The sequence below is a fragment of the Cariama cristata genome, unplaced genomic scaffold (assembly GCF_000690535.1).
Source record: "Cariama cristata isolate BGI_N322 unplaced genomic scaffold, ASM69053v1 scaffold45049, whole genome shotgun sequence".
Taxonomy (NCBI): domain Eukaryota; kingdom Metazoa; phylum Chordata; class Aves; order Cariamiformes; family Cariamidae; genus Cariama; species Cariama cristata.
This window is the reverse complement of record NW_009638290.1, coordinates 1-22,763: the sequence shown is the minus strand read 5'-3', so window position 1 is coordinate 22,763 and position 22,763 is coordinate 1. Positions and strand designations below refer to the sequence as shown.

The window sequence follows — 22,763 nt, the reverse complement described above, 5'->3', positions numbered from 1 at the left end:
CCCTTTAACCCCCTGTTGCCCGGCGTGGAGCGCACGGCCCGGCCCGGTGTTGGGGTCTCGGTACGGGGCCCAGCTCCGCTGTGGGGACAGGCCCCCACGTTGCCTACAGCCCTCTGTACAGCGCAGGTGCTGGTACAGGACACATCTCCTCCATAGGGGCCAGGCCCCGCTATAGGGTACTCTATAAAGAGTACAGCTCCCTATAGGGGACAGGTCCCACTGCAGGATGTGGCCCCCGGTATGGGCTATAGCACCATTGTAGCGACCAGGATCCCGTATAGGCCACGGTTCTCAGCGTGGGGTACAGCCCCACTGCACAGAACAGGCCCCAGTATAGGGGACAGGCCCCAGTATGAGGTATATCAACCCAGTTATAGGGGACAGGCCCTAATATGTGGCTGAGCCCCCCACTGGAGTACAGCACCAGCATGGGGTACAGCCCCAAACACGACATACAGCCCCACTATAGGGCCCAACCGCCACTAGGGCCTGGTGGGGAAAGGAGGGGAACTGGGTCTGGAGGGTCCCGCAGAGGGGATGCAGCCATGGTACTCGTGGGTGAAACCTGCTCCATCCCACCCCACCCCATCCCATGGGAACAGGGGGAAGCCAGGGGCTGGGATTTTACACACATTGAAGCCTTTTCGGGGACACCAGCCCTGAGCAAAGCCACCGGTGCTAAGCAGATGGAGCCAGCACTGTCCCTGCTGCCTCTAAGGGGAGGTCAACGGACGGAGCTCCAGGCTGGTGGGACCCACCGGGACAGGAGCTGGACAAACACACAGTCCCTGGTGCCACCTCCAAAAGCCTTTTGCTTTCTTCAGTTTTGGAGTTATTCTGATCAATTATTTGCCCATAAAAATTCTCTCCCTGCGCTCACCTGGTGAAGGAGGGCGCAGCTGGGAGAATTGTCCCGGCTTGAGCCTTTCAGGGTAATGTTGGAGGGAGGAGGCACCCTTGTACGATCCCGCTGCTCTCATCTTCTTCATGGCATGGGACACATTCACCCCAAAAATATTTTCAGGCAATGGGCAAATGAATTTGTGTGGTTTTGGGGGAGAATCAGGTCTTCAGCCACCAGCATCACCCCAAATACCCATTTCAGCATTTCCAGCCCCTTGAATTGATTCTCTCCCAGTTCCAGGGAAACGCTCTCCCCCCAGCATTTGTCTCAAGTACTTTTCACCTGTAGGTGTTTGCTTCTAGTTGAAAATGCTATGATTTTAGAGAATTAGGAAAATAAAATGAGCTACTCTCCATGTAGAGCCCAGATGTTGCCATCCTGTCCCCATGCTGTGACACAGTGCTCCTCCTCCTGCTCCTGGCTCAGGAGCGTGGCGAGGGGCCATGACCTGCATCGTGCGCTGGAGAGAATAAAATTGCCCTCGAAGTACCTGACGGCACAGCCATCCTCCTGTTTCCTTTTTGCACCATCCTACCACCCTGCGCCACAGAAAGAGGCAATTTCAAGCACTTTGAGAACACACAAGTTGTTCAGACATTGGGCTTGAGAATTTAACCCATTCTCTGGAGCGGGAGAGAGGGAAAGCAAATGGTTTTGATTTTATTTCAAGGCAAATCTCCAGCAGTGAACACACGCTGTGGCAGGCATGGTCTGTAGAGACCTGTACAACTCATGCTTTAGAACCAGCTCAGCACCATCAAGTTAGCGAGAAAAGCCAGGGAACTTCTGTCGGGAAAGCATCCAGCTACAAACCCTACCCTCCTCCCGCGGGCCCAAGTTAATTAGGGCTAATTCACAAGCAGACAACACAAAACGAACCACTCTCGATCACGCACAGGAGGCGGGTGGATGAAACCTTCCTGTCGTGAAACATTCGTGTTCAGGGCCTGGGAAACTGAAGAGTGACAGAAACACATCAAGAACCAGTCAAAAGAAAAAGCCAAGCCCTTTGCACCGTCCCATCTGATGCACCTCTGGGTGGGTGAAGAGCCTCCACCTTGACACTGGGGAACCTGAACCTTTCGGGGAGCTCCTCGAGGCTTTTGGAGAGCTCGGCTGCACAACCACCCCCCCATCCCTGCACTTTGGACATGTTCCTGACAAACCTTGCCCCATTCTCCTGCTGAGCCCCGGCTCTCGCACAGGGAGTGCGGCAGAGGCGAACAACTCGTTGCTCCCAAGTGCCAAAGACCTGCCCAAATAGCAGCTGGAGCAGGAGCTTAAAGCTATGCCTCATGCTCACATTTTAAGCAAGAATTTGAGCAAAAAGCATTTCATCCTCATGTTCACGTGTCACCGGGACAGCAGCAAGCAGCTGTAGGAAACCACTGCCGGTGAAAGCGAGATGCTGATGGCTGGGCAGGGGGTACCTGGCACAAGGCATTGGAGATAAGGAAGACATTGAGATTAGCAGATGTCGTATTGAGCAGCTGTGATGAAAATGGCTCTTCTAGGATTAAATAGCTGCTACAGAGCAGAACTGGGGCATGAAACCACAATATGGTAATTCAGGGCCATAAATTCACCTATGCGCTAAACAGACTGATTCAACTCACCTTTGCTGTCAAACAGCCCGCTTACTCCAGAGATAACAGTCTCCTTCCAGGCAATAAACCAGAGAAGGCAGAAGCCAGCACTGCAAAGGGCCGGCACGTCTCCGCACTGCTGCGAGGCCAGGAAAAAGAGGTCGACCCTGACGCTTGGGAGATGGGACTTTCTCAGCACCACCCACACCTCTGCTCTCTGCTCCCTTCATTAGAAAATGAGAATAATGGCAGCACCTTTGGTAAATGCTTATTGGGCATCTGTAAGAGTACAAACCACAGCGTGCCACTCTGGTGCTGGTCCCCAGCACAGAGGATGAGCTTCATCCATAAATGTGCTGTTCTTTTAAGGAAAAAAACAAAATGTGGTGGGAGACTTTGGAGGAAAACAGAGATTTTGCCATTTCCCTCTGCCAGATAACTCCGGTTACCTAGGAACAGACACACTTCTCTAATGTGGCCAGTTCTTCTCATCAAGCACAGGATGAGTATTTATTGTCTTGTGATCAGGAGAAAAACACAAACAAAAAACAGAGCTCCACAAGTGACATGAAACATCGCACACATACACGCCACGTGATGCCAAACAAAACCAGGAGCCAGGTCCAGGTTAATGGTGTTAAGTCTTAGAAATCTAATGTAAACATTTAAAAACATACAGAGGAGTCCAAAAAACTAAGCCATGGTAGTAGTTCAGGCAGCGTGTTGAGTCAACTTTCTGGAATTACGGTTTCCGGCATTGAAGAGGACGCAGATGGGGACGAGAGATGGCAGATCCCCTCCAGAGAGGTTCATTTGAGCTCTGTAGAGATCTTGGGCAGTGTATGCTAACAGGGTACGATTTTGCTGTCTGGCTCCAACCATTTTGGTGTGCAGGTTCCTAAGTATCCCCTGTCCTTGCATCAAGCATTTTCGACATGACTGAAGGTGGGTGCTTCAAAACAGCCCTCCAGATTATCCAAAGGAAAAAAAAAAAACAGTAACAAAAAAAAGAGAAGCAGGACACAAAGTCCCCTGCTATGCTTCTCCTCTTGGTTCCTTTGAAATTTCCAACCTCACACACTAAAAAAGGACAGACACCAATTGCTTTCGAAAAATTTTGGCAAGAGGCTGAGGATGGCGAGGGGCAGGGCTGGAGGGAGCGTGGTACAGGAGTGCACCATGTTCTGGCTTCCAAGTATGGCCAGTCTCGTGTTCGGCCCCGTTAACCTCCCCTCACTCCCCTGTAGTGCAATCGTATTTCCAGGGAGTTAATTGACAGGCAGTTCTTTTATCGCTCTGATGGCAAGCGACAAAGAACACTAAAATTACACTTGACACAAGACAAAGGCACCTAAAAGCTTAACAACGTGATCAGGTCATGTTCTGTTAAGAAGGCTTCAAGCGTTCATACTTACAAGCACATTGCATACTCACAAGGAAAAAAAAAAACAACCCTCATGTTTGGAGCATGTTAAATACCCCAGACCCAGCAAAAGGCTGGTTCTGCAGCAGGGTGTCAGTGTTGCTTGTAAACGGAAATTCAGGGAGGCCCTGCCCTCTGATTCATGTTTGCTTTCGTTTTGGCCCTAGTAACAAAGGTGTCACGCAGACTCCAAGCTGTACTTCACTTAGTATTTACAGTATGACACAGGAAAAGTTAATAGAGCAAATGGGAAATCCTGCAGGGGCGATGGGGAAGGAAGAGTTCTCCTTCCTTTATGAACTATTATTTTATTAGATAAGGCACATGTAGAGACAGTTTTCAAAAGATCACTTGCAAATCAATTCCACCTAGCTAGGACAACCTCCCTGTTCCTTTCCAGGAGTCAATTTTGTTTTCCAGTTACTCAGTGTGAATTTGGAGTGACTCCACTTCACTGTAACATCTCTGGTGTCCCATCTGACAGCCTGCCAAGCCACGCAGGCTCTAGGACTGACCCACGATGTGCTCAACACCTCCCAAGTCTCCACAACGGAGCACTCCATCCTTTACAGGATTATTGGCCAAAACTTTCAGAGCTGAAGACTCTGAACACTCACTCCCTATAAAAATATTGGGAACTCACCTCCCAGTTTTGACAGGTCTGAAAAAATCCACAGTAGGCTGTTGGAGAAGAAAAAACTGCAGCCTGGATCGCTGTAGGACACAGGGGAATTGGATGGCTCAGGCGACAGGAGTCCTGATGTGCATGCACAGAATGGAGATGAACAACGAGATGGATGCTATCTCTCAGGGAAAATAATCTCTCCCAACAGCTTTATCCTCTCTTTAGCCAATTCTTGGAGAAAGGCAAGATCTCTCTTCCTGCTCGTACATGGAAGGAAAGTGCTGCTGGCTACACAGATGCAGACCAGGTCTGCAGAGCTAACATCAGTTATGAGGACTAACAAGCTTTCCTTGGTCAACCGGACCTCACAACATAATGTTTGGATTTCAACTACATCGGTAGAAGGCAGAATTAAAACTACTCATTGTAACAGAATCACTCCCAAACCACAGTGGGGCTCCAGCACTGAGATCAATAGTTATCTTGCATCCAGCTACTGGCTGGAAGCCCAGAAAAAAGGGTGTCCCAACACGGCAAGGGGTGTGCCAGAGGGCATTTCTTGGGTCAGCACAAAACCTGGATGCCACCTAAGTAGAAGTTAGATGGCGTGGAGATCTTGTGCTGCCTACCTGTAACAGGGTGAACATCACCCAGGTAGCCAGGTCCAAAGCCCAGTGTCAGCCAGCTTTTCAATAGTTTCCAGTAGGCTTTGAATCAGGCTTTTAGTGAGCAACCATTAACCAAAGTGAGATGAATCTGCACCTTTGAAGCACACAGATCCAGCAAAAACTTTTGGCAGCAAGACTTCTAGCATAACAATAGTCCTAACCAGGCAAATGAGGACTCTTGTGGACTTCACATCTGAACAACACTCACCCACAGCAAGCACCGTTATCTAAAGGATTCTTCACCAGAGAGCAAAAGCAAATGAGGTTGTATATTTTACCAATACCTTCGATATCACTAGTACCAAGTAATTTAGGCGTTGCATTTCCCTTAGAGTGAAAAATTCCAGATTATTCATCTGGGAGAGTAAACACCAGTCGCTACTAATGCTCTGATTGCGTTTGTTACAGACAACTTGGTGGTGTGCTGTGCATTTGATGAAAAGTAAGCAGGGAGGCAGGAGGAGGAGCAATTGTGGTAGTTTTTGCCATCGTGGGGAAGTCAAGCCTTTTTCACAAATGGTCACAAGAGGATTCCCTCAAGCAAGGGCAGTGAATGGTTGGTTCCTCAGTCTGCAATGAGGCAAATATTGGTAACTCAACGCAAACAAAAAACTTTCTGATAAGGCCGTGCAGTGCTCTGGAGGTGGCAAGGGCTGACAGCACTATCTTCTGCAGTGATGAGGAGACAAAAAACCAAGAATGTCCCCAAGATGACTGGGGTGCTTGAGGGGGAATGCAAATGATCTTTTCAAATAACAATAAAAAAGACCAAAAAGAAGAGAATCCAGGCAGTTTGCAGCTATTGCTGCTTAAGGCCATTGGTTTCCTGGGGGATAGTTGGGCACTGTGGGATACTCCGGCAGGCTGTTCCCAGAAAAATTGCTGTACTGGGCCTCCCTGCTGGGGGGGTTCCTCCACGTGCCACTGTTCCACTCGTCCTGAGCTTTCTGAAAGCTTCCACCAGCCCCTCGGTAGATTTTATGTACCTAATGGATGAAAGAGAGAAAAAGAGGAAAGTCAGCAACAGATACCCACAACTCTTCCTCAGAAGAGTTACAGTCACTTTGGTACTGTATCGTGTATTTGTTTCTTTCCTTTAAATTGCTGTATTTCCAAGGTACAAAAGCACTGAAATGTAATAATACAGTGAACAGAGGTAGAAATACATAACATCAACTCAAGACTTGAACTCATTTCAGCTGCATACCTGGAATTCAGGTTGGGGATCCCACAACAAGGGAGCCAACCCAGGCCAGTGGGCTGAAATCTCTCTAAAACAGACACTGCTGCTTCAGCAGGCCTTCCATCTTCTCTCCTCCTCTGCCATCAGTCTGCTGAAGCTTTCCAGACAGTCCTACCTCCAAATCCTTCTTTCTGCAGAGAACTGAGGACCACTTCCCATCCTGCCACCCAGTCCCCATTGCAGGTCATCTCAAGATGCTTCACCTTTACCATCAATGACCATCCCAATGAGCAACGAAGCTTGCTTCGACTGAGTAAAGGAACATTACCATATGAAACGGTGACAATGTCCAGCCCCAGTTGTCTTTTGTTATCTGGATTTGTCTGTTAGATACTCTGAGAGACACCAACTGACTATGCTATAAAGCCTTTAAAAGCAGTGACGGCTTACGGTGGCTGCTAAGCTGCCCATTCACATTATTGCGATACCAAGTGTGGATACTCCAAGTCAAAGAGACATCTGAAGTACCTACCCTTAAAATGCAGATGAGCATTGCGACCGCTGACATTGTAAACATAATGGCAGGAAACAGCATGAACACGGCAGCTGCAACATTGGTGCTAAAGAAAGTAATGGCTGCCAACCATCCGCTGGGAGAAACAGAAAGAAAGAAACAGTATCATTATAGCTTCTTTTTTAAGTGTCCTTATTACCAGAAAAACCATTTACCCATACCCAGAAATTACAAGGCAGCTTTAAAGCTCTTGAAAATGAAAAGAACAATGAAGAAAATGGACAGAATTAAATGCAGCTCAGGCAGGTATTTCCCCAAGATCTCAAGTCTTGCTTGCCAGCATCCCTTGCTAATCCGGTCTCAGACCTTTAGGTGACAGCCAGCTGCACAGACTTTGGGAAGAGAAGATTTATTCCCAAGGCGCTTTTCGTTGTGCAGAGGTCGTGCGTCTAGAGACCAGAACTGGGATCAGGGAACACGAGAGTCCTATTTACACTGCATCTCTATTCCTTTGATGGCAATAACCAGGTAGGGCAACTGGAGAGCATCAGCAGATAACAAAACAAAATGCAATACGGAGTGCTAGGAGTTTCTATTAGCAGGAATCGCTCTCAAGTCTCTGCAGACAGAAAGTTAAAATGCCAAACAATTATAACATCACCAGGGACAGACACTAAAATGCTCCCATTTATTTTAGGACAACTCTCACAATACTCGCTCTAGATGCCAACAGTGAGTCATCATGCACTGCTCACCATGTGCTGCGAATACTTTGAGGGCAATGCTAAGAGAAGATCAGACAAATCTTGAAACTGACTGGTTAAATGGCAAAAAGAAATAGACAGTGTAGGAAGATGACAAAAAGAACAAGCAGGTGAAGATACCCGACTTCTGCCAATACAGCAATGATAACAGAATTGTATACTCCAAGAGCAGATATAACTATGAAGAAAACCAGAAAGCTTCTTCCACTCTACCCTGTAGAGACTCCCACCAGTTTCTCAAAAGTTCATGGAAACAGCCCATAGCCTGAAACCCTCAGGCATGGGAACTGAGTGCTCAGCTGTAAGACTGTAGAGGCATCCTGCTTACCAAGCTCCCCATCCAGAGAAACCAATCGCCTGCAGGATCGTCAGAATAAACTGTGCGCCAAAGATGAAGAAAAAGGCCATAAAATTAAACGAGCTGTCCGACCTGTGAAGGAAGAGAGGAAGTTAGGGAGGAGACTGGCACCTTGCATTGCTTCACACTGATGTTTGACCCCATCACATACAAACCCTCCAATGTGGTATCTCAGAAGAGATCCCTCTACAGCTGTGTACTTTGAAGGCTACTCTTCTTTCCCTGGCAGTGAAAGCACACGGATCCATGAATCATCAGCACCTAATCTCTTCCAATAAGCCTGGCTCCTGCAATTGCCCTACCAAAGTAATTGCATATATGATGACACACAAGGAGAGGCGGTCTGCTGCAGAACAGAGAGGGCCTGAATCATTTCTGTGACCAAACATCTGAAGACAGCACAGCCTGATACCTGTGCAGCTCAGCCTCTGGCAAGTAGGCACAAGGGGGCCTGAACACTGGCAGGCAGAGTTTGCCCATATGCTAAAAGTGATCACTGAGCATGAGAATTCCAGCTGGGAATCTCTCAGTGGCTGCTCATCATTACACTTACACGCCCACCGTTAATAATCCAGCACTGGGAGGAAAAACAGCCACAAGGAAATGTAGAAGTATGCTTTCACATCTTTGCGGGTTCCACATCGTCAGGATGTATAGGTTGAGAGGGTCCTGAATATGTAAGGTCTTTTAATTTATGCCGGTATAATTGGCAGCATGAATATGATCCCAAACAATAAGGCTGACTGGGTATGATCACACTCTCTCCGTCATGGGTGCACTGGGGCACAGCACTGTCCTGCCCAAGTTTGGGCTCTGCCACAGAACTGCAGCAGAACATCTTCATCCCATTAAACCAGCTACATCAGGCACATCTAAAACTCCCCAAACTATCATTTTTAATGATACAAATGATTCCCATTCTCTCAGGAACTCAAAGGGCTCATGATTTACAGACCAGATTTACAAAAAACACTTTAGTTGCTTATGAGGCAGCTTGGTGCAAGGGGGAGTTTACAAAAGAGCTCCCGTTATTCCCAGCTCCTGCTTAAACCCTGAAAGTATTTAAAAGTTTATTAGTATTATAATTCTAGCCCCTGATGCCTAAAGAAGAGATGAGGGAGGCAGGATCTCAGGCTCTGAAGAAGCCAATGCAATGGACCCTGGTTAGTCTGAGACAAGTGGAAAAGCTTCCAGCCTCTCTGAGCCGCATGTGTTGGTACAGTTATCTGTCATCTTTCAAAAGATGGCCACAGAGATGCTGTGAAAGAAATTTGCCGTCCCTGAGTATCCTCACGATCCTGCCCTTCAAATATCACCTCAGAGTACAGCAATGTGAAAGAAATACTTTAAACATGGACTGTTCACAGTAGTGCCTATCATAATCCAATTAACAAGGATTAGGCTCGAGGCTGAGCCTTCAAACAGACTCTTGCAACTACCACCTGAAAGGGCTGGAGGAGTCTTCATTTGAACGGATCTGTGGGAATTAGGGAAGATACACAGAAAAGGTGATTTCTGATCCAGCTTGCTGGTGCGGATCTGCAAAAGCTTTGCCCTAGCACCAAAGCTCGGCAGCTAATTTAATTTTGGATGCAGATGTATGACGAAGGTTTGACGAAAGCATCCTCACAGTACACGATGCCAGTATCGAAGGCTTGCCTCTTCCCAGAACACGCATAGCAAGTGGGTCTGACCTCGCTTTCTTGAATCACGACTAGCTGCGATCCCACAAGAAACAGTGCTGCCCCACTGCAGTGTTTTTCAAGCCTCTTCTACAACTGATGTCAAAGTCAATGATCTCTGGGCTTGCCAGTCTGTCCCTAGGGCTTATTCTTTTTTTAACTGTAGAAGTCTTTACACAGAGTAACCTCAGGGACCTTTCAGTATTCAGTTGCATAAACACATACAAACAACATTAAAGAAATAATTAGAAACGGTCCTTGTGAAGCCCAGAGGAGGTCAACGGGGAGGAGTAATTTTTCCCAGACTTCAGAATGGAAACTGCTCTTTGAACAGAGCTCTAGCTGGCACTTGGAGGCCCTCAGGCTTCTGAAGTAGGGATGGGGACAAAACCCGAGCCCCAAAAGGGAAGAGTTCAGAGCTTGTATTTTCATGTCTTTTAAAACTTTCAGATTAATCCAACCCAGTGGCCTTCCGTTTCCATCAGAAATAATTCTCCTCTGTACTCCATGATGTAGTCCCTGATGTTTTAAGCACCACCAGTGCATTAAATGCCCAGTGTTGTTAGCATACAAAGCGTAAATTCGAAAGAGCATTTAAACAACTAATTTAGCATGTGCTAAACAGATAGGACCCCACCTGCCAACTCCCATTTCTATCAGCTGCTTTTGCTGTTATCTAAACCAACTCATCACAGGATCTGGTGAATAATCAAAATCCAGAGTATTCCGGTAACGAGGAACCAGAAAGACCTTCACCTTCAGAGTCCAAATCCCTGACTGGTGTGTGTGGGTTCTGCTGGTGAAACCACAGAGTGACAGTGGGCAGGTCCCTCCCCTGCTCTGTGCCAGCCTGGAAACTGCTCAGGACCTTCACAGCTCTGACAAGCGTTATGCGTTAATGTCTGAATAATGCCTTGTGATCCGCAGCAAGCATGAGCAAATGCAAATTATTATTAATTAAAGTGAAAATGTAAGATGGCTTTAAATATTTGTGGAGTTTCAGAAGGACTCGCTCCAGGCAACTGCTTTTATCTAAAAAGCAAAGCAACCAAGCTCTCAAGTATCTAGAGACAAGAAACAGAAGAGTTCTCAAAAACTAATAACTTAACAGTCTTCCATCAAAATAAGCCTCAATGAAGCTTTAGCAAATCAGTATCTATCTTATTGCTATACTGATATGAGGGTGCTGCTAAGCTTGAGATATTTAAGTAAAATATGAATTTTATCCTTATGGAAGTGGCAATACTACTCGCTGCTGCTCACCTCCAATCCTAGCAGTCCTACATCTAGTATTTAAAAGTAGCCACATTCTTCATTTCAAAAGTAAACAAGACATTCAGACATGAAGTCCTTCACCTTTATCCCAGACAGAGAGATCTCCATAGAGGCACTCCCCAGTACCACCACAGCTCTCTCCCAGAGGAAACCCAAACAAAACCGCCTCATGGGCTTCTACTTACCGAAAGGCCTTGTACGCAGGTCGGAACCAGCAGACGTAGCCGCAGGGACTGAAGAGGATAAGCCAGAGGATGGCCAAACCAAAATTGACCCCATAGCCTCCTCCAATCCACCACGCCAGGCATGCAATTATATTCACTACTAGCGTGATGCAATAAACTGTAAAGAGAGCAGAGGAAAGAACATGAGGTTGTGCAGTTTCACATCTCCCCACAAAAAGGACACAAACACCTGATATTATAATAGGAAGGGTCCACACTGCAGTGGGAAACTCAAGTCCAGTAACGCAGCCGCTCCAAGTGAGTCCCAGGTTCCTGCGTGACCCCAGGAGCCAGCAGCACAGACACATCCATCTCCGGAGGGAGGGATGAGGAAACGCTTTTGGGACCTGCCAAAGGACAGAGAGCTGCGTAGCAACTGGTGCAACCAATACAAGACTCAGGCCAGTGTTATTATGAATTACGAGCAAGGTTCAATTCCCATTTGTAGCAAAACCCCTTTATGAAAGGAGAGGGGTGTAAAACACTGCCCTGCACCCAGTCTCAATATGACTTTGGTCTCCGTGCTTGCCGGGGCTGCCTCAGGAGCTATTATAGAGCCAGCATGGTGCCTTGCAGGCTCGCTCTCTGCTTCCCTGGGCCTCTGAGGAAGCCTGGAAGTTAGCTTCAGGGCTTGTAAGTGCTGCCTTCAGCGAGAAGATAAGCAAACTCCAATCAGGCTGAGAACGTGGGACCACAGGGGTGGCTTAAAGGCCTTTTCATATCCCTGTTCCTGCCACTTGGATAAAAAGGAACAGTTGACAATGGCCCCCAGGGCTGCATTAAGTAGATATCCATGAAGCGACGCTGCTCCCCCCTTTCCCTGAAGCTCAACATCACTGCAAAGGGGGGCTGCACACTTCCTAGCTTTCGCAGGCTGAGCTCAGTCTCCATGCCAGGGGCTCCCCGCTTTCCTCCATGCGCTCCCCTCAATACTCCAAGGACTCCCTGCAGCTGTCCCTGTATCCCCCAGGCTCTGCCAGTGTCGAAGAGGCTTAACCCAATTACAAGCTCATATTTTAAAAAACAGGTGGTAACTCTTAAAAAAACTTTGTGGTAACCTGTATCAATTAACACAGATAAAGAGCAATGAGAAGGTGGAGGGTCCAAACACAGAAGACCCTTCAGTATCACCTGGTGATGAGCTCACAGTAACACTTTGGAGCCTGGTCTCATTTCTTCAGTCAAAATTAAATCCCTGATTTTCTTTTCACCCACACTAAGTGAACATGCCCTGTCCATTCCTTGCTTCGCTACATGCGGTGGCTCTGCAGCACACCTGCACATCACTGACTGGGTCCTCAGTCACCCGACGCCAGCCTGGCCTCTCCTTCTGACTCTTCTCTTTCCTCCTCTTGGCACAGACCCACCTTTCTTCACGCAGCCCAGGGGCTGCTAAAACTGTAAAATTGTTGTAAAATAGTATTGACACCACAGTCAGGAGAGTCTAGCGTGGAAAGCATCTGAACCCAGCTGCTGCTTCTGACATACAAATTACATGAGAGTTAAAATAAAACATTGCTTTACTACAAAGAAAATTTCTTCTGAGTAGCTAACAACCAGGCTTTATATGCAATGGTTTGGACGTATCTTAATATTGGGGGGAAGAAAGAATTTTAATTATTTAAATTTCATTTATACAGTAGTTAGCTGCACTTCTCCAGATTTTTATTTTCAGAAGTCATTTATTCTCCAAAAGTTACTTAATTAAAAAAAAAAAAAAAGCACCAAGCCAAGAGCCCCTATAAAGTTTTAAGGAACTTCTGGTTCTCCCTGTGCATCAGGCAGGAGTTTGTTCTCCAGTAGTGGGAGCTCTGGTATAGGTTTCCCAAATCGCCATCCACCTTAATAAAATGTTCACATCTAATTAAAGTAATGAGCATTCAACCTTCCAGCAACAACTTTTGTGTTTTGATTTTTAAAACGGGCCTTTTCTTGTTTACCGCCTTCCCTCCATATGCGTCTTTCTCTCCATCCCATCCCCAAAAGTTGAGGAGACCCCAAAAAGAAAGCGTGCTGCAGATGGAAATTTAAAACTCTTGGTGAAAATGCCAGGTCTCCTCAGCCATGCGTAGACTAGTTGCCCAAATGGCTGGCACCTTTCCAGCCTGCCATTAACTTGACTGAGGGACGCTTTGTTTAGGGAGAGTCGCAGACAAAGGCAGCTTTACAGCATGCAACATTTAACCAGTTAGTCTGAAGGGACAAGCAGTTTCTTCAGGCAAGAAAATTACAGAGCTCATTTCAGCATCTCTAAATAATGAAAGAACAATGGAGTGATAGATTATGCTATTATTTATGCACACAAATCTCTCTCATACACACATCCTATGCATCTGGAATAAAAGCCATGCCACCAAATGCATATCTGGCAGAAAACAAGCTTTCCTTCAGTAAGAAGGGTAAATAGGATGACAAGCATTTGGGGAAAAAAAGATAAGCAAGGCAAAAGATTTTTAATCTTCCAAAGCACTCCCTGTGGTTTCCTAGGCCTGCCACACCATTTTTCATCCAATTTCATTCCTTGGAGAAGAATGGTCAATTTTCATTACTGGCTTTTGAATGGTTAAGCCAGACAACACAAGCCCAGAGCCAGGAGGTCTGTTCCTACAGAATATCAGCAAATCATGAGCTGTGACCAAGAGGATCAGCGCCCTTCTCCAGCAGGGTGGCAAATGTTTTGTGGGCTATGGATAGCTAAGGAAAAGATAGCATATGGCTAGAAGACACTGCTTCGATTGCGAAGGGAAATCTGTGGATGGCACAAACAAGGGGGGATTTTAGCCTTCCTATAGTGAGGTGGGGACATAGGTAGCAAGCATATGGGTTGCATTTGTCTTCTCTAAAATTCTCCTATTCATCTTATTTTAGGTGAATTGGGAATGACTTTAAAGGAGGGTATTTTGGGGAGTAAAACATCACTTGACGTTAATAAAAGTACCAAATGGGTCTGCTTTTTTCCTAGTCAAATTTACTAACAGACTTTTCTAGCACTAATACTTTCTCCTTTCTTCAACAGCTGCTCTGTGCCAAAGATTCGAGGCACAGCAGCTTAAAATTTGGGCATAAAGTTATATTACAGTATTCTAAGAGGAATCATTGTTTCTCATCAACTAATTGCAGTTAAAACTTTAAAGCACATAAGTCATTGAGATCTATGGTTTTTTACTACACACATACATTTTCCCAGCACAGGTTTCTTATTCAACTTACAGATCCATACGTGGTAGATTCTCTTCACCAGAGACTGATAATCGATGGGAATTTCATCAGCAAAATTCTGGTAGAAACATGGTTTCAGAGGGATAAACTTGGGGAGCGGTGGGAAGTTATTCACCTTTTCTACAATGCAGAAAACAGATATTAGCTGAATGCAGAAACATTCTCATATGGCTAAGCAAGCATAATATCCTCCACACCTTCCCAATACACACCCGTGGACCCCTAGGTTGAGAGGACTTGCAAGAATCCAAAGAGAAACCATCGCCAGCTCTCTGGCCATTCATGTTACTCACTGCAGCACGTTCATCCTCATCCTGGACACCAAACATTTTGTTCTCTTTCCTCAGCGGTGGACACGACATTTAAACTAGCACATGCAAGGCTTAGAGCGAGGAACAGAAACAAGCTAATAAGCAACATGTGGCTTTGATACCTTTACACATCAGTGTAAAGTTGTCCGAAAGGCGGTGCAAGACAAAAACCTTAAAATAAGCTCCAGGATGAGATTCCTCAGGAAGTGAGGAGAGGCCAGCAACATCTGGGGGGAAAGAAGCTGCACAGAGGTTTTCAGTTACAACCTCTCGGAAAACCAAAGCGAAAGGGAAGGCTGGCAATTGTCCAGACAAGCAGATTTACCTTCAGTCACAAGCTCTGAGTAGATAAGCTTGCTGGTGCACGGATCAAGCCTTAGGACCTGTAGTAGATACGTCCTTGTGACAGTAAGGAAGGGTGCCTTTGGAAAGCATCTCTCAAACTGGAATTTAATACTCAGATATCATCCAGTTCAGAGAAGGCATGTCAGATGTCAGGGATGATTTTGTTGTGACAAGACTTGTAATGTACCCTTTTTTCTTTAAAAGTCAAGTTTTTCCTGTAAGGTTAAGCCCCAGGAAAAAAAAAAAAGCTTTGCATTCAGATACAATAAATCAGCAAACGTTGACAAAAGTGATATGATGAACAAAACCTCACCTTGAGAAGAAACTATGTTTTAAAATCAAGTAATTAAATGCTTAAATCCTCTGCATTTAAGCTGCTGTCAGCTTCTAGACAGATGTGCAGGTTTGTCTGTGTATATGTGTGTGCCTGGATGTGCGTTTCTACATGTTTGGGAATGTTTGCTCTTGCCTTCCAGTGCTGATTAAAGTTTGATTCCAGGGCACTGTGACTAATTCTCTCTAGTCTACTTCAGCCCCAGTAAACAGAATTAAAAACAAGCAGAGGAAGAGATGAAGAATGTCCTGGGAAAACCTCCAAATGGCACAGAAGACGAGAGGAAATGTCTGAACAAGAACTGTCAGGACCAAGAGTTCCCCTTTTCTTGCCATTATCTCCATGTGAGAAGACATTTTGCAGGAGCAGCGTCTTAGCTTCATTTGAAGGTTGGCAGGGAAGAGCCTAAAGCTGTAAGCCATGCTTTAGAAAAGAAAAGGCTTTACTTCATGCAAAGGAAAGGCATATTTTCATGCAGAAAATATGGTGAGGATAACACCCACTGTGAGTACATGAGAATTAAATAAGGAATAATATCTAAAGTCACCAGCCCAATCTGACTTTGCAGAAGACTTTTCCTTATAAAAACATATGTTAAATCTCTGCTCCTCCTCACTCGTCACCGCTAAACGCATTTTACGTTAATTGAGATGGTTACTGGTTAACACCTACTGCTGACCCCATCACATGTAGCGCTGATGTCCCACGGCTGCTTTCAAAGTCCACAGGAATTTGGACTTCTCAGCACTAATTTTTTGTTTGCTATAAACACCTAATGGGCTTTCTCCTACAAAAGGACATAACAATGCTGGATCAAAGGAAAGGAAAGGGGCAGAGCTTTTAAAGCTAAAGAGACAGCTCTCTAGGGAAGCCAATAAAACCAAGGTTAACCGACCACACTAAAAACAGATTCTCTAACAATCTTTTTTTGTGTTTTTGAGGGCTAAGGAAGATTTTGTTCTGTCCCTCTTCAACAGCTGAAGCTGCAGCTAGTTACTTCGGTTCTGCTCTCTTCCATTTTCTGTTTCCTGCAGTACAAATCTCTCATGGGCAGTAGAGCTGCTGCCAGCCTCTAGCTCAGAAAACCCCAAATGGTGGGGCCAAAACCAACCGGCCTGCTGGGCACCAGCCACCGCAGTTGGTCATTTTTCAAGCTCACAAAATGCTCCAAATACTTGCACAATTGTTTGCTAGGTACGCAAAGACTGGGATTACACCTCGTCTCTGTTGAGGCCCAGCGGCAAGCAGCCAGGTGACCACCTTCTCCCACCCAGAGACCCTGCAGTTTTCAACTGTTCTGGGTTACTTCCAAGAATAGACAAAAGAAATCAAATTAAAATATCCCCTTTCATGTCTGACTGCATAGCTTGGAGTGTTACGCCACTCCTGTCAAGGCTAGGATCAACACATTAGATCAGCAAGCACAATCCGTGCTTTCAAAAACCAAACTGTATTACCAATGAACAGCAGCTGTATGCAAGTCCCAGACTTTCTCTTATCTTAAAAAAGTTGGGAGGAATTTTGTTACTAATTTCACTACAAGTAAAATTAAGTACAATAGTACAGAGAGGAACACCATGGAAAGCGGTTTAACCTCTGTAAGGAAGGAATTATTCTCATATACTTTTTTGTGAATAAATTCCACCCTCATAATACTTTCAAACAAGCCACACCTGAGCCTTTATCGCTAGAACTGAAACCTCAGCTGACGAATCTACAGTGGATACAGCATAAAAGTGAACGTGAACAAGGCAAGAAAAGTAGCTGAAAAGCTTTAGGGATCACTAAGATGTCAGGAAGGGACAAATGTCGCATGCCTGATGTGTTACAGCCATCACAGCATACTGAAAAACATTCTCTGAACCATTCTCCCTACATTGCCATATTTTGAGGTGCTCTTACCTGCCATTTCTATGAGGAGTGTTCCCTGGTGAAGTTTCAGACAGAAAGCAACAGATCTATTGGAGAAAGAAAATCCGGTCAGCACATGTTACTAACCAGCACCCAAAGAACCTGGAATCGGGAGTATCTCCGGCACAGTGTTTCACAGACCGTGAGCTTGGGGTTCCCACTACAAACTACTCGTCTCCAACTGCCCAAAGCAGGCATGCTGGAACCTTACAGAAAGGATCACAATTTCTCCTTGTTCATATGAAGCTCCACCTGGTAGCATCTCATTCAGCACAACTCCACTGTCAACCACTTTTAAGGCTTGTAGTATTCAGCAGCAAAACAAATGTGCTCTTAAGCGGTACCTGGCAAAGAGCTGAGGATGCATATAGAACCCCTGCCAGAACATATGTACCTGCCAGCTGCAGCCAGACAACAAGCCGAGACAGACAGGTCTGGGTGGGACCCAGCAAAGCACATACGTCGGAAGAGAAATTCGTACGAGCTCACCAGATTTAGTGCCTCATTTAAGTGCTGAGCTGATTTGTTGGCTCCTGGCTCTCTGTGGGCCTTCCCAATTGCTGAAACAAACAGACAGTCACTGTTAACTGGGAAGTAAACTGCTGTTAAAAAAAATAAATCTGCTGGTATACAAAACCCAACATCTCTCATTATTTTAATAATTCTGCACAACCCTGCTTAAAATGCAAATTCATTCTTCCTGTTACTACCATTGAACATGACCATAATTCTGGAAGAATCAAACCCTACAAAGTTTACTCAGCATCAGCCGTGTTGCCAATTTTGGCAGAACTGATCACACAGATGAAAGCTGGAGAGAGGTCTGTGCTGAGCTTTGATTCTACCTGTTCTTCATTAAGGATAAAAACACCGTGTGCCTCTACCTGCAAATCCCAGAATGGAAACACAGAACACCTCAAAACAACCCTTTAAACCAGCATGGCAGGCTCTGACAAGAGTTACCAAGAATGAAGGAAGTCTAGACTAAAAACTGCACCTACAAAAACACAACAAACACCACATGCTGCTGCCAGCAACAACAGCAACTGCAGCACCGAGGTCAGAATAGCTGCGCTGTATCCAAAGCCCTCAGGATTTACACCAGCTCATTTCCCTTTTCTGCACCTCTGTGCTGTCCTCCTGTGTGCCCCATGTATGGAGGTTACAGAGTCTACACTGGCACAATTATTTTGTCAGGGTTGCAATTACTTTCCTTTTTATCTGAGCTACTCTAGCATAGTCCCTGGTGGAGACAATGGCACTCTGATAAGAAGTGGGACCTATACAGGCAGCTTATTCTTCCTGTACGTAGAGATGCAGTTATATACAAGCTTAACTACATCTACATAGAGGAGAACATACTATTTTGCCTGTACCAGCCTAAAGAAAACCACAGAGTGTGGACAGGAAAGCTGTGTCACTCGTGAGCTGGTCAGGGCTGGGACTCCCTGGTTAAAGGCTCGCCTCATCGTAGCTGAAGCCTCCGAGCTTTCCCACAATGCAGACATCACCCAGTGCCCGACAGGCGTTTTATAATTTATGATTTAGAAATTGAAGCATTTTGCTTGGCCTTTTTTAAATGTGTGAATAGAAAATAAAGTACGAAGACAGTTAAGAATACAATTAAAACTTCACCCCACCCATCTGCAGCTGCTCCCAGCTGAGATCCGTAAATTTTGGGGGAAGAACAAATGACACATGAACACCAGTCACACTACCGCACTAAGAGAAAGGAATCTTTCACTAAAAGATGAGCAAACGAGTGAGGTCCCTCTTCAGAAGAGGATTATTTAGTTCATGTACTTCAGTGCCAATGTCTTACAGCTGCAGAGTGACAGGAGGCATCAGTCTGTCAATTGGGAAAGGGACCAGAAGGAAAGACCTGAGGGACACATTCCTGGCTTGACGGGGGCATCGTGGCCAAACAGCAGTTCTCCTGTGCCCTCCCTTCTCAAGGAGACAACTGTGGTGCTGTTGAGTGGCTTTAATTCAAATAAATAAATAAAAAAACCAGAGAAAGCAGCATTCTGGTGATCCACTCCCTTCTCATCTTACCCAGTTGTTCTCATTTACCTGCTCATTTCCTAATAAATCTCAGCCACGGTTTAATGCTTTGAAGACCGAGTACATTATCACGTAAAGAAGCTACAACAGAAACTACTGCATATTCCTCTTTTCAGCAACCTTTGCTTTTATGAGTAATCTCACAGAAGTTTCTGGGACAACAACTGTAATTCCCCTACAGAAAGATGAGGTTTGGAAACACAAAGTGGCATTAGGACTATTTCTTTCTGCAAGGACAAGTGCATACAACCGAGTTTCACACTGAATAATCAGTTTCTGAAATGCATTGACCTTCCACTGGTTCAGCTGCACTGAGATTCCAGTCCTACTCCTGGTGAAAGGAAAGGGAGGTTTCCCCCACGGAAATCAAATCTTTCACGGGCATGAACTCAGACTCCAGGATCCAACCCAATGATATTTTTGTTCAGTGCTCTGACATACACTTGCACAGAAGTTGCTGTTTTCACATCTCCCCAACTCACCACTTAATTTGGGCAGGATTTCTGTGAACTCCTAATTGCAGGGTATCGGGATAAAAGGCCTCAGATATACAGTCAGGGAAAAATCTTGTGTCTAATAAGTGATGATGTTGCTCAGCTTGATGGCCAGTGGCTAAAACTCCTTTGGGGGAAAATTTCACTGTGCAGCCTAAACATCCTCCAGTCAAGCTCCAGTTGCGAGATCCTGGCATAAGGAAATTGATTTGCGGCAAAAACAGATAAAGAGGTATCACTCAGCCACGTGTGATTTTGTGCAAGATAACCACACATATAAATAGCTCTCTATTCACCGGCACATTTCCAGTTTAATTGGGAATAGACAAAACCCAACATCCTGCACTCCACTGCAGAGATTTCTTCATATATAATCCACTAGTTGCGGAGTGAGGAAAAAAACACACAGGCTAAGGAAACCATGGTGTGAAGTGAACTTCCTTTTTCCACTGTGCTCATCCACGGTCAATGAATAACTCCAAAGTTTACAGTCCAACACACATGACTCACAAGAGTGCACTGGAGACAGTCGGAGCTTTTCTTCACCAATGTTTCAAAGACAAAAATGCTCTGTGTCATTTTAAGAGACAGCATTTTCCTTTTAAACCAAGACAAGTATGCAAGCAGCGCTGTTTTTCTAGGTAGAGAACACCATGATTACTTTCAGTGTGACTTTAGCATGAAATATGTTTCACCATCTCAGATTAGGGAAAATTTTGTGAAGGAATACCTGCAGCAATCTGTTTGAGGCACATTTATATGACTGCATGTATGTTACTATTTAGTCCCCTTCTTTTTTCTGCCTACATGACAGTAAATAGTTTTAAAAGTTTCAGTTATTTCTCATTACTTCTTTCTCCAAAAAGAGAGAAGGGCAATAGGTGAGATAAATAAAGGATAGGCCAAAAGAGGAGCGCTGACAAGGAGGCGGAAAAGCTGAACTCGTTCCTGCTTTGCCGTAAACCCACCTGGTGACCTGGGGCAAGTCCTCTAAGACCAGATTCACAGGACACTGGCTCCTCTTGTGCCATCTGCAGATGTCCCAGCCAAACCCAGAAGAGCCTGACATCCTAAGCTTTCTCCCCATCCAGCAAAATTCACCAGCTTCTGAAGTCTTGCTTTAGGATATTTTCTGTACTGCTTTTATATTTTCATATTTACACAGTCATATTTATGTCTTGACTGTAGTGAGGCTAAGAGCTTCTACGCAGACCTGTACTCAAGGGTTTAATCTAGAGTACTTTGCCAAAAGCAAATCGAGGGGCAGGATCCATACATAACAGCAACAGCAGAAGAACTTGCCAACACTCCCTTGTAAGACAACAATTTCATCATTAGAGTACAAGTGGAATGAGAAGATCTGGGCACAACACGCATCTCCTGAAAGTGGTTCAAGCTTACCCCTCTGGACCAGGCTTTTAGAAGTCGTTTCATGCTGCAAGCCAGCAAAACCCAGACATTTCAGAAGAGCAAATGGCCTAAAAGCAAGGCCACCCTGCAGGAATCTGGGAGATGTGGATTTGAAGCCACCAGGCTCCACAAGGAATCAACGCAGCCGCCAGTGTTCCTCAGACAAGCAAATGCCTTGCTTGTATGCCTCTCCAGTTGCATTTAAAAAGAAAGTGGTGACTCTGCACCAGTTTTAAGAGAAAAGGCTGGCTTTGAGTCTCATTCAGATGCCAAACTCTTATCAGGAACTTCCCAGAGAGCCCAAGGCAGCAAAGGTCACTGTGTAAGGCACCAAAATGCTTGGCTCAGCTTTATGAACCTAGACTTTGTAATACAAACTGATACAGTTTGTATTTGACAGTGTTTCCTTTCCCCGCTGCACGCTGCCAGCCCTCGCAGAATGGGACACTGCCCCTTCAGTGACACCAGCGTAATGCTTGCAGTGCTGTGCTTCAAATTAGACAAGCAACAAAACCAGCCACAAAAGTAATTCCAAAAGCCACCCAGCATGACCAGTGAGAATGGGAAAACTTTATGGCAGCACTGCCACTGAGAAAACGCACAGGCAACAATAAAGTTAGCAAGGGTTAGCCTCCTCCCACGTCAGTCCGACAGACAGCTCCAAGTGATGGGAGCCTCTTGGGGACTCCTGACTGGACAGGGTGTTTTCCTGCCCCCTCTCCCCCCATCCTGGAGCTGGTGAGAAAGCACAATCGGAAGCAATTCCCCTCAGCTCTCTCCCAGCTTGTTTACACAGTCATATCTACTGCCTCAGCAGGTGGGCAGAAGCCTTAATTTAGGTACTATGGAACCCACAGCAGACAACTATTGACTTTGGTACAACTGCTTCCAGAAGTAAAGCTCGGCCGCTCAGGGGCAGAATCGCAGATGGCTCAAGAGGAAGGCAGAAAGCACGGAAACACGCGTGTTCAGGGCACAATTCTGTTCCACCACTTGTCACCTACTTGGACTGGCCTCACATAGAAGACCTGGGCTGCAGACAGTAGCAACAACATTAGTTGGCCTAGAATAACAGTAAAAAGCAGATAAATTAAACCACCGATTACTTGCTTCATTTCTAAGCTAATGCCCTCTTCATCGCTGGGTCAGGTAAGAGTTTCTTGAGCTAGTTAATGCTCACAAAAAACCTAAGTCAGAAAGGGGGAAATAAAATTACAATATGCATACGCTGTCTCTATCAAAGGCAGCATAGGAAAGAGCTGGTACCCAAACTACGCGCACCAAAAAGCTTCACCTTTGCTCCTCACAGTCTCTGAAGAGTCACTTATATGAACTTCCCCAGCAGGAGCCGTGCAGCTGGGCTGTGCTCACCCTGCCCCGAGCGCACCGGCCTCATCCCCTTGGCCTGCCCTGCGCTCCCCTGAGAGCCTCCAAGTGCTGACCCCGGCCAGCTGGCCCCACACGGCCAA

The 22,763-nt window shown here is 45.7% G+C and overlaps 1 protein-coding gene across 1 annotated transcript; it reads right to left on the bottom strand.

The window, feature by feature from the left end:
- Window positions 1-6,015: 6,015 nt before the first annotated feature.
- Window positions 6,016-14,787, bottom strand: SCAMP4 (secretory carrier membrane protein 4). Its single transcript, XM_009708652.1, has 6 exons — window positions 14,719-14,787; window positions 14,417-14,570; window positions 11,168-11,324; window positions 7,996-8,097; window positions 6,922-7,039; window positions 6,016-6,192 (listed from the first exon to the last, which is right to left on the bottom strand). Exons 1-6 carry the CDS (start codon window positions 14,785-14,787, stop codon window positions 6,016-6,018), a joined length of 777 nt encoding a protein of 258 aa, XP_009706954.1.
- Window positions 14,788-22,763: the final 7,976 nt, after the last annotated feature.